The sequence below is a fragment of the Cicer arietinum genome, chromosome 7, assembly GCF_000331145.2.
Source record: "Cicer arietinum cultivar CDC Frontier isolate Library 1 chromosome 7, Cicar.CDCFrontier_v2.0, whole genome shotgun sequence".
NCBI classification, from domain to species: domain Eukaryota; kingdom Viridiplantae; phylum Streptophyta; class Magnoliopsida; order Fabales; family Fabaceae; genus Cicer; species Cicer arietinum.
The window spans coordinates 19,061,564-19,074,354 of NC_021166.2; the positions used below are offsets into that span (position 1 = coordinate 19,061,564).

General features: G+C 29.6%; 2 protein-coding genes across 5 annotated transcripts; both read right to left on the bottom strand.

Moving 5' to 3' along the window:
- Nucleotides 1-1,761: 1,761 nt before the first annotated feature.
- On the bottom strand, nt 1,762-6,732 carry LOC101515163 (uncharacterized). Of its 4 annotated transcripts, none has more exons than XM_012718358.3 (3): nt 4,493-6,732; nt 2,798-2,905; nt 1,762-2,144 (listed from the first exon to the last, which is right to left on the bottom strand). In XM_012718358.3, the coding sequence occupies exon 1, from the start codon at nt 6,595-6,597 to the stop codon at nt 4,573-4,575; it is 2,025 nt and encodes a 674-aa protein (XP_012573812.1). In that variant the 5' UTR covers nt 6,598-6,732; the 3' UTR covers nt 1,762-2,144; nt 2,798-2,905; nt 4,493-4,572. The 4 variants fall into 4 exon arrangements, with proteins under 4 accessions (XP_012573812.1, XP_012573813.1, XP_012573811.1 ...); XM_012718357.3 differs by having other exon boundaries at nt 1,786-2,144; nt 3,010-6,732; XM_004509541.4 differs by lacking the exon at nt 1,762-2,144 and adding an exon at nt 3,010-3,168 and having other exon boundaries at nt 2,499-2,905.
- A 2,859-nt stretch (nt 6,733-9,591) lies between these two features.
- Nucleotides 9,592-10,883, bottom strand: LOC101514838 (non-specific lipid transfer protein GPI-anchored 15). The gene is made up of 2 exons (XM_004509539.3): nt 10,474-10,883; nt 9,592-9,845 (listed from the first exon to the last, which is right to left on the bottom strand). Exons 1-2 carry the CDS (start codon nt 10,823-10,825, stop codon nt 9,829-9,831), a joined length of 369 nt encoding a protein of 122 aa, XP_004509596.1. The 5' UTR covers nt 10,826-10,883; the 3' UTR covers nt 9,592-9,828.
- Between the last annotated feature and the right edge of the window lie 1,908 nt (nt 10,884-12,791).

Below are 12,791 nucleotides of genomic sequence, written 5' to 3' on the forward strand. Positions count from 1 at the left end.
TCCTGCTCTTGAGATAAGCATTTAAAAGTCTTAGCTCCATCTTCTGTAAGCATATAGCTTTGCTGTTATTAACTTTTGTTATTGTATATAATGTAAGTTCAAAGCTTGTACAGGAATTATATCAGTGGTTGGCAATGATGGATATAATGCAGCATTTTAGCTGGTTTAGAAAGCAAATGAGTTTAATGTTTCGTTTTGGCTATATTGAATTTCTTGTAGTTGTCTAGTTGTGATACTTGTCAGTTGGTTTGATACACTTCAGCTTGGATGATGAATTGGATTATACAGCCTAGGCATCTTATGTTCCATGTATGATGAAAGCCAAACTTCATTCTTATTCCTTTTCTATAGTACTCGTTACTATCTGATATGGCTCCGATTCTCTATAGATACTCTTCTTTTTCATGACTTCAAAATTATGCTAGTTCATTTATGTTGATTAGTACATATACCTGTGCGATTCGCGGTTCACTTGTGTTTTTCAATAAATAAATTATGGTTAAAACATAAAAAATTGACAATGAAAAATATATCTTTCTACCTAAAAGGAAGAAAAATTAAAACAACTTTAATAGCTAAAGTTTCTTTTAGAGATGTTCATTAGCCTTGATAGGAAACTAGGAATGACTTTTCATTGAGAAACGATTCCAATCATGTGACCACCTTTTAAATATGCTCATCAGCCTTGGCAAGATACTTTTCCTAGAAAGATATAGGCTATTTTTAAACATAATCATTTTGTATGATCTGATATTTCCATTTCAATCAGCACTGCAACTGCAAGCATCAAAATATTTGCCATTGTCTAAAAATTGGGGTGTTGCCATGTTCTCCAAATCGTATAAAGCACAATTTTAACATTCAAATATAGCCTATGTAAATGTGTTTCTTTATTTATTTATTTATTTCAAAGACAATAATAATCAGTTTAAACAATTTCAACTGACAGTTATTATAACATGACAAAATTAATTAATTTTTGTAAGGCCCTTCTTGTGCTATTATTTCCTTAATGTGGTGAATAAATAATTGAGGTATGGTGTATTAACACCAATCTTATATAATAAACACGGTATTTTTTGCATTTAAAATATATTTTTTAATAAACTATACTATGAGGAAGTATAACCAGATGTCAACGCTATTCTATGACACAAACTTTTCTGACAATACAGATTTGTAAGTAATGTTTGTGTGGTTACAACTACAAATTTAAATAATTTAAATACACACAAATAGAAAAATGTAGAGAGAAATGAATATATTTTCGGTCTGTGGTTGTGACCACCTAAAAATTACCTGGGATTTACATATAAATATTTAAAAAATAGTTTCAAAATTTTCAAAAATAACATGCTTCTAATGAGATTATTAAATGCTTTCCATATGCGGTTAAGAGCATATTAAACTGGTCATTTTTTAAGAAATCCAATTTAGGTTTCACTCACTACTATTACGTGGTTTCTTCAATGCCGTGTCATATTTATAGAACTAATACACATTTTTCTTCAATGTAAAAAATTATGCAACTCTTTCAAGGAACCCACACTTTGATGTATGTTTGACGGTGGTTGAGAAAATAAAACCATTTTTTATCCCAATGTTACGGATCTTAGCCATCTCAAGAAAATCTCTGCAACTCACTTTGCCACCTCAAGTTCCACTAGTGAGGAGAAAAAATCTCTGCAACTCACTTTTCATCATGACAAAAGTCATATCATAAGATAACTGAATATAAGAGAAAAACAGTGACAACACCGATGTTCCATGCTTGGAAAAAAACCATAGATAAAAAATTTACAACAATGAAAATTTGAATTTTATATCTCATATTCACAATATTTAAATACAAGATAAGGCGGCCTAATAAGGACCAATACCATGGTCTGATCCTCATTGCGCCTTTCTTTTAAGAAATAGAGAGGATCTCAACCCCATTATTATAGCATCTGCATGCTGTTCTGATCAAAGAAATCTTGTGGCGGTAAATGGCAATAATACAGTCTGTTAAGATGCAAAGCTAGTACCTGAGATGATGCTGAGCATCAAGTTAGTTGAAGTGAGACACGTCTGCTGTACTAATTAGCTTCTCAAAAAATGCATCAAACTCAACTAATGCTGATCTGTATTATTCTTCCCAGCAGCTGCAAATCAAGAAATTGTCCACAGTGGATAGTTATGTTTTATGTTTTTAATTTAAAGTGAAGTGGTTTCAGAAAGAATGATTTCTCTCATGTGTCACTGAAACATATAAAGATTTTGACATACAGAGTCACTTTTTTCTATAAAGAATTAATGTGAAATTTCTAAAACGAGAAATGATTTTTGTGAATAATCATAAAGTATGCACTGTTTTCCATTTAAGTGAAACCAAAGAATACAACTTTTTTTATCTTACGATGATCCCACTCTAATCTATTTTTAATATGCCCCAGACCAAACCTGGAACAGAACTCATTATGTTTCCACTGAAACCTATCTACCAAATGCTGCCTAAATGAAAAATATTTTTAACTTCATATCATCAGGGAAGGTTAGAAATTCAAAGTTTGGCATCTAAGATTGCCAACTGTATCCAAACAAGAGAATCATAACAAATAAAGTTTACATCGTGAAATATAAAACAAGTAGAAAATAATACTTATCACTCTATGTAACAGCCATTTAGCTGCTACAAACATAACAGTTATAAGTGAACATTATAATTGCAAAGACTAGAAAGGGATGGTAAAAGATCTATATCATAGAGAGAGATGGATATTGCTGAAATCATCTAAATGGAAGAATAGAAACCCACTTCTTGCATTTTATAATTGAAACCCACAACTCAGTGCAACAGTAGTTGATGTGACTCAGCTCTTTTTCCATGTAATGCTATAAGCTTCCACAAAAATTTTAATAATGTCTGCATGTTCAAAATAATTTTAACTGTAAGAGCATATATTTATCATGTCGCAAAATTAAATTTTCAATCTGTTCGAAAGAGGAAACATGCAGACTAGATATTACATAGAGCTTGGCAGCACGATTTTCCTGAAATGCTCTTTGGGAAATTAGAAGTCCCCTTGTAACCAGAATCTTCATATCAGATCATTACAATCTCCCAAAATTCATAATAAAATACTGACATAAACTCTTAGAAGTAGCTAATACCTCCATCTCTCCTACCTGACAATAAATACAGTAGATGATAACTGTTTAACTAAGAGTGATTTCATCGGAGGAGAATAAAAAACAATACAAGATTACTTGTTTTCTCTAAATATGGTCTTCGAAGTTGAAGTTTCATTATACACATTTCCTACCAAGAACTGTATTTCATTTGCTAAAAAAATAGTGAAACACTATTGTAGTCCCTGAAATTGTAGAAGTTGTAAGATAGAGACCCTAGTAGAGGTCATAAGTAAAAAAGAGATATTATATGATAAAGAGTGTGGTAAAAATATAGGGTAAATAATGAATGGGGTAGGATGCTTAGTTGGGAAGTTGTTATGCCTTATTAGTATAAATAGTAAGGTGAGTGAACTGCGGGGGATTATGAAGAATATTTTGCATGAACAATTTATGGTTAGGCTGAGAGGTTTTCTTCTTCTCTGAGGAGTTTGGCTCTGGGGTAGATTGGGATAATTTCCCTCCTACAGTTTCTTCTCATTTTATCAATTAAAAACATCCTAATTTTCTATTGTTTGATCTCTTTCTGTACTTAATTTCTGTCTCTAAAATCACGGGTTCCATCTTTGTACAATTTGCTCTCTAAATTTCATGAATTACTTAAATTAAAAATCATCGATCACGGTAGTCCTTTTTGGTTAGTCAATTTAGCCCCTAAAAATGTCCTGAAGGGACTAATGTGATCAACAATTTTCAATTTCAAATATCATTTTAGAATGTGTTTTGTGTGATTGGGAATTCAGAAGTAGAATAACATTCAGGTTAGGTCACGGAACTTACATTTTTTAGTATCTAGTATATGAACAAATGTGCCTAACCTTGATGGACTTACTCTTATAGAATATGTAACAACAATACAAAATACTCATGCCCATTAATAGTCAAATACATGCTCAGCTCAATAAGACAACTTCAAATCACAAGATTCCTTAATCGTGACAGGTGACATTATTCTCCTAGTGTCCTTGATTCTAATATAACATTGTTTCAACTCATTTCTCCACATTATTTAGACAATATTGTGATTTTTTCCTCGCCTCTGTGTGCTTGTCTCTAATAAAATTTCAGTTTGACATTCCTACCCTAAACATACTGTGGAGGTAACGTATAATCAATTCATTGTTGTCGTGGCTAATATCAATGTTAAGGAATATATATAGGTATATATATATTCGTATTGGCATTCAAGGTGGCTAACAAAGATATCTCCAAAATTTAATTAGAACCCTATTGGTTATTAGTATACATGTGCATAACTAATTCATGCATCCCACCATATCACAAGTCCTTCGTGTCAACACAACTTTATAATCTAAGATACCTGTATGTATCCTGTATCAATATCTTCTCGGCAGAACTCTCAATAATGTAGCAGCATCCAAAAACTAATAGGAAACCAGTCTACGAATTCGGAATACAATTCAAAGATATTCCTTTTTGTCTGCATCTTTCTACAACCTTTCGGGCCTCTTCAACATGATCTTGTCGAATCAATGTTTTAACAATTAAGTTACATAAATATGAATCAGGAGAGCAACCATTTGCCTCCATTGAGTAAAAAATCTTCTTGGCATCATCTAATCTCCCAGATTGAGACAGTGCCTCTATAAAAGCACTGTATGTGTAATTGTCAGGATTCAAGCCAGATTTTAACATGGATTCAAAAAGCTTTTGAGCTTTCTCTACCTTATTCATCCTACAGAAAATTTGAATCAAAGCATTATAGGAGTAGGTGTCAGGGCTTATTCCTTCCTCTTGCATTCTTCTAAAGAGTTTCAATGATCTCACAGTTTCCCCAATGCCGCATAAAGAACGAATCAGTATGTTGTAAATGATAGCATTTGGGTTGATGCCCCATTCAATCATCTCATTAAAGCATTCAAAAGCTTCCTCGGTCCTCTTTATTCGACAGAGACCATCAATCATAGAACTAAAGGTGAAGATATCGGGTTTAAGTTCATTTTCTAAAAGTGTCTCTAGAAGCTCACGTGCCTTAATTATTGCCCCATCCTTGCAATGGCCATTAATAAGGGTATTGAAAGTAACAAGGTTAGGAGCAAAACCTCTAAGCTGCATCTCCCTGAAAATATCAGATGCTTTATCCATCAAGTTCGATCTGCAGAAGCAATTAATCAACATGTTATACGAAATGACATTCGAAATAAGCCCGTCACTAATCATTTTATCAGAAATTTGATCCCCATCCTCTCTCCGATCATTGTTGTACGAAGCTTCAACAAGTGCAAGATAAGTACCAATACTCGGCTTCACGCCCTGCTTCCTTAAAATTTCAAATACCTCACACGCCTCTCTCACCTCAACTCCCTTAACCAAACAAGCCATCACAACATTGAAAATGGAACTGTCAGGTACATAACCTCTATCTAATGCTTTTCTCATAAACACAATAATCTCTTTTGCCATAGAATTACTGGCGAGACAATACAATAGAGTATCACAAGCTACCTTACCAAAAAAAACATCGTCCTTATCTAAAAACTCAGACAACAACTCAAACGCCTTACTCGCATCAACGCATCGAAAAACCCCATGAACCAACGTCCTAACCGTAGCATCATTGGCAGAAACCTTACTCTCCTTCATCTTCTCCAAAACCCCAAAAGCTTCATCAACCCTCTTAGCATTACAAAACCCATCAATCAATATCGTATAAGTAAAAACATTAGGAAATATTCCCTTACCCTTCATTTGTCGAATCAAACGAATAGCTTCGTCGACAACACCAATCTTACAAACACCATGAATAAGAACATTGTAAGTAATCCTATCAGGAAAACAATGATCCCCAATCATCTGTTGAAACTTATGATAAGCCAAATCAACTGAATTAGATTTAACCAAAGCATCCATAAGAGAATTATACAACCTAGTAGTTGGGGAAATACCCAAAATCGAAATTTGAGAAAAAACATCAACACAATATTTAGCCAAACCAAGCTTACCCCAACTAGACATCAAAATGCATAGTAAATTTTGGGAAACCCTAAAACCTGATTTATGAAGATCGTTGAGTAATTGAGGGGAGAGAAGAACGGGGCCGTTTGTGTATAAAGTGTTGGATAAAATGCGTTGAAGGGAAGGGTTGTTGGCGAGGGAAGGGTTGGTGGTGGAAAGCCATGTGTAGAATTTGATGGAGTGGAGTGGGTTATGGAGGTTATGGAAGATGGTAGAGAGAGAAGGGGGTGTGAGGAGTAATTTGTTGGTGCGGAAATGATGGTTGAGTAAGAGGAGCCAATCGGAGTTAGGTTTGGAGAGGAGTTGTGAGAGGTGGGAGTGGTTAATGGGTTGTGTTGGTATTGGATTGGCATTGGCGTTGGCGTTGGCGTTGGCGTTGGCGTTGGCGTTGGTGTGTTTGAATGGAGATGAAGAAAAGGGAGAGGGTTTCAGTTTGATGTTGGGTGGCATTGGAGATTTCGAGTCTTGTCTATCTGTGTTAGTTGTAACTGTTAAGCAACGCCGCCATCAAAATCAGTGTCTTTGAGCTTAGATTTTCCAATCTTTCCCCCTCAGTAGAATTTTGAGTTAACTTTTTTTTTTTTTTTCGAATTTCGATTCCAAGCAGTTGGATTTTCATGCATTCACTAGTTCATCGATATCCGTCTCATGATAATCAGACGGTCCACAAAATTCTTATTTTTTTTAAATTATATTATTTAAAATATTGAGTTTAAATTTGATCTAAAAATTGATGAATACGGAAGAAAGTGAATGCAGGCGAGCCGGAGTCTTATATTTTCACCTAGTTAGCTCTTAAACTTCTTCAAAGTTATATTCTAAATTATAAATATGAGTTAACTAGTTTGGAAATTTTATTTTGGCTTGAATATATTTTTTGTTTTCTGTATTATCTAAAATAAATTTTTAGTTTTTTATATTAAAATCAGTTTTTTTATATTTATTCACAAATTTTAAAGGGATTTTTGCTTTCTACTATATTTTATCTTGTCATTCTCTTTAATGACGTAATATTTATTTAATATTTGTGACTTGGATAAAAAAAGTTATATGCCATTATTGTTGTGATTAATTTTTTATTTATTTTTATTTTACATTAAAATAAAATTTTAAATATTTTATATAAAAATATTTTGAAATTTTAAATTATTATTGGAAGAAAATAAAAAAAAATTAAATATTTTAATTTATAAATAAAATAAAATTATTTTAAAATATAAATAATATAAATGATAAGTAAAATTAAAAATTTAATTAATTTAAATATGAGAAATAATATTAAAATATTTAAAATAAATTATATAAATATTTTATTATTTTAAATTATTAGGAATCAAAAAATAGTTTTAGAAATGTAGGAACTAAAAGTTCATTTTAGGTAAAATAAAGAAATTAAAAATACTTTTAAGACTTTTATTTTAAATAAATTCTTACATGTTTAAAGATGAATAGAATATTCACTTAGTTTATGCTACGGCAAACTACTTTTTTTTTTATTAAATTCGATCATAATTAATTCATATATTGTGGGGTCCTGATTTAAACTCAGGACAAGACAAACTCATAATGTTTAACTTAATAATATCGACATTTGTCAATTGAGTTAGACATTAAAATATAAGTTAATATTTTTTATAGTGCTTGTGAGTTTAGACAATAATTCAGTCGAATCAGTTTAATAAAATAAATAAAAACAAAATGTATTTCTCAAAATTCAACTTATCGAATCGTCAATAGTGATGTTACCGTCGTCTCGACCGCAATAACTAAGAAAATAAAAAATTTGTATTCATTCTAATAGGAATTGAAAAATAATTGCTAAATAAAGGAGATGAAAATAGAACTTCTAATATTTTAAAATGACTCTTATTATTCCTAAAACTCACTTCCAATTTAATAAAATATAACCAAAAGTTAGTATAATATCTCTAACTGCGCCTTTAATATAATATTTATATTCTAATAACTCATTTTATTAGGGTAGTTCTGGCAATCGGCTTAATTTTATATGAAATTATTTAGATTAAATATAATCAATAATATTTTTTTTATGAATCAACCATATTTATTAATAGGCGTGATTTATTCAATTTTTTAATTTATTTATTCACGAGGGAGTAAGTTGTTAAATATTGAGGTAACAATCCATAGACTTTCCATTCAAAGGTAATAAAGTCAAGTTGGATAAATTTCCCAAGAATTACTCGTGAAAAACCAACTTTGTAATTTCTATAAATATTCATATAAATTTTTTTAAATATATTTATATCACAATAATATTTAAATATTTTATTTTTTATTTTTGTAAAATAATATAAATTTTAATTCATATAAAATTATCTTGTAAAATATTTTAGTCTCTAATGAAACGAAATATATTTAATTATTTTTTAACTTTTTGAACAATTTTTTATAAATATGTCTAGAATATTATAAAAGGTTCTTCCATAAAAATTAAGAATTTTTAAACTTTAGATAAATTAAATATGAATTTTTTAAACGCAAAAAATCTAAGATAAAAGTAAAGAAAAAATAAAACTAGAAATTGAACTTTTTTTTATTAAAAAACGGAATTTCATTCATTAAAATTGGTAGAATATATTAGGAACAATACAAATACAAATTATTAAAACTCAAAAATAACAAATTCATAATATCATGATTAATAACATAAAATGGCAAAATATATATAAATATGATAAATTTTAAGAGCATACAGACTCATGCATTCGAATTTATTAATAATCAAGACGTTAAAATCATTGATTGAATATATAATACACCAAAATTAATTTGTCAATTTAAACTAAATGAACACCACAAGAAATCAAACAATATCACACAATAACAACGAATAAAATAAAATCACATATACTGAAAAATTAAATATATATGAAAATTTTATTTAAATAAAATGATAGAAAAAATATCAAAAAAGTGATTATGGATTAAAATATGGCCTCAAACTTTTCCTAAATGATGAATAGAGAAGAATGAGGTATGAGGCAACGGGACAAATTATAAGCCCTATCGTAAAATTCCTGAATAATTTTTGAATTTGAATATGTTCTTTTTTAATAAGAAAAAAAATAGAAATTAATACATAACCAATCCATTTTTTTTTAATCCTTCTCTATTTCAATATATTAACTATTTGATTTTTTTATTTACTTTTATTAACTTCTTAATCTCAATATTTTTAACTTTTCTTTTCTGGCTCTTTTTAATCCCTACATGAATACTCCTCATAAGGATATTTTTTGGAAGTGAAGAGTCATAAGTTAAGTTTAATTAAAAAGTTCTAATATATTATATCAATTTGAATGAATATCATTTTTCAGTAAAAAATTAAATTTAAATTAATCATATATTATAAATAAATATAGATATATATTGTAACATGAGCTGTAGCTAAAAAAGTTAATATAATGAGAGAAATGAAAGTTGGACAAACCAATAGTAACTGTTATTTTATAAAATATTAATATCATGCAATACACCAAACCATGCAACAATATATGAGAAATACATTGAGTTAAAAAAAATACTGAGGAATACAAAATAGTACAGCCTGACACATGTCACTCTCCCAGTAGAAAATGCCATATTACAGAATTTATTTAGCTTTCTAATGTGTTAAATACTGCTTCATATGTCATATATTATTCCCCTGTTTTGGTTTCAAGGAAGTGTGTACTCTGTAAATAAAAAAACACAAGGTTAATTAATCACATTACACAACTTTTCAAAAGAAGAGTCACACTACAGAAAATCTATATTTGCATTCCTCTTTTCAGTAATGTTTAAGACATTAATTAGCATACACTCCTATTTGCTTCAGTTTTACTTCTTGACCAATTTTTGTAAAATGTGCACACATGTTCTATTTGTGTCAAGTGGAGAATTTAATTACTTAATAATTTTCTCCTTTTAAGTATCTATCCATGGAAACAAATTTTTCATTTATAGACTTTGTTGCTAGGCATAAATAAATTTCTCATTTTAGATTTTACAATTTCTGAATTATAGTCTACCAAAAATATGAATACATGAAAGGTTAAGCATGTGTTTGAATTTTGATCAATCTAATCTATAAAAATCACAAGAAGATTAGACCTAGATCCTCTATAACTGATTTTATGATGACTGCAAGAATTCATTTTGTTTGGAGATGGAACCTAAATTCTCTACGGTCGACTTTATAATACAATTGACTATAAACATTAGAATAAATTTTCCGTCTCTCTCAATCTAACGGTCTACAAACCAACATACACTAAATCAATTAAGTTCTAAGTAGATAGTGATTAGTAGTTAATTACTTACTTCCACATTTCTTTCCAGCTGGTCTGTTCCTAATATTGCATCTCTTAGGAACAGTAATAGCAATAGCAGGATTAATCTTGGCTTGTTTTGCAAGAGGTGACAAAAGAACAGCACAAAGACATTTTGGTGAAGTTGTAAGCAAAGCACCAACTCTACCACAACAAGCTGATGAAACTTTTGCCCTCACATTACGTGTGGCATCCAAACAAGGACTTAAACTAGCAGCTGCTGACCCAATTGGAGTCTTTCCACATTCTCCAGCACCATCAGCTTCCAAAATCATGACCCTTGATGCCAACAGAAAGATCAACACTGTGGCAATGAAAGTTTTAATCTTGAAGTCCATCACCATTTTTTTTAAATCTTGTTTTTTTGTATATATGGCACTGGCACATTGGATACTAGACCAAGTATCATATACTTATATAGTAGTAGTAAAGTTAATAGGGTGATGAACGAGCATGGCATTAGTACTAGTGGGGTGGTTGTGGCATGATATTCAACCTATAATCATAAAGTTCATGCCACAAGGTTTACTATTAGCATCCCTTGAGTAGCTTTTGGTTCACTAGACACAACTAAATGTGTCTTCAACTTTAATTACTTGGTGGTTTGTATCAAAAATTAAAAAAATTGACTTCGAAACGACCTCTATAACACTGATATTTCTGATCAAAGACGTGTTTCAATATTTGACATGTGTCGGTATCCGAGACTGACACCTTATGACATTTAATAAATTTATTTTCTCAAATTATTATCGGTGTTAATATATCAGTGTCAATGTTGTATCTGATCTTTGTGTTAGTATTTGTACTTTATAGAAAACAACATAATTTAAGTGCTTATTGAAAAAGTTTTTATTAGATAAACATTTATCAATAGGCTGTTTTTATAATCAAAGAAAGAATATGATTAAACCATGTTTATATAAGTTGTAATTTAGAGAGGACAAAAGGTTGGCCCAAGCCTAATACTTCACTAATTTTTGTCTTTATCGTCTCACATCACTATCAATCAAGATATGCCTTATTCTATACTTCTAACATAACTTGAGCATGAGAGTGTTGTCAGGTACAACCCTACCATTAGAAGTTATTTTCGACGTGAATTCCAATTAAACGCCTCTATGTGAAAGGTATTTTTTCCCACCAATCTATATAACTATGAGATTATTTATCTTTTTAGATAAATCTGAATTCCAATGCGAACAAGTCGTAAAATATTATCACTATCCATCTTAAATGTTTATTGAAATAAGTGTTTATACCATAAGCGTTTGTCATATATATTAGTGTTTATATATAAGCTATTTTTATAACAAAATATAAAATAAAATCAAACTATTTTTATATAAATTATAAAAGTTCTCAAAAAAGGATTTAAAAAATGTTAAACTCAAATAAATCGATTTAAGCCACAATCTTCCTTCAGCGTGGAAATGCTTATGCATTCAGATTCTATAGCTTATGATATTATTCTATTAAGAGAGCAAAGAAATATATATGTCGGCTGAAAATATGAGTGTGAACATAGCAAAAGTTGGGCAGACAAAATTTTGATGCACTTGAGGCTACCTCATAATTTGTTCCACTAAGCATGCTTGACATATAATACCAGTACACGTTACCAGGTATACTCCATAACTGAATTTTGGTACATCATGATCAAATCAAATTCAACATAGTTTATTACTAATTCTGTCTTTTTATATATAAAAAATTAAATCAGAGTTCCCTTGTGATATGATTGAATCAAATAATAAGTGGTAACAATAATTTCCATCGAACACTAATTTTTGGCTTGACATCATAAAATAACTCGTGTATAGAGTTGTAATTTACCAATTACCTATAGAGTTGTAATTTCATTAAGATTTTAATTAATTAATATGTAACTATAAATAAGTTTTAAAACATATATTCAATCATGCATATATCTCAATATAGATATTTATGTATATATTTTATAATGACACTAATTAGACATATGTGTAACTCTTTTTTACACTGTTGATGGATAGTTACTAAACTATTTAATTTATATTTTACTACATATACTTGGAGATATAATTTTTTTCATATATTATATCTATCTGTTACCTAAGGCTAATTTCCAGGAATTATATTTCAAGTGAATACTTATACAAATTTATATTTGCTTTTATCTTTTGCTCCTTAGAGCACAAAGCTGAATACTTAATTCATAAACAATTAAACATATAAATCATAACTTATTTAAGAACAATTTGATAAAGGAATAAATATTAAGACATAAACAAGCTAAATAAGCCAACTTAACTTTTTTAAATTTATGTA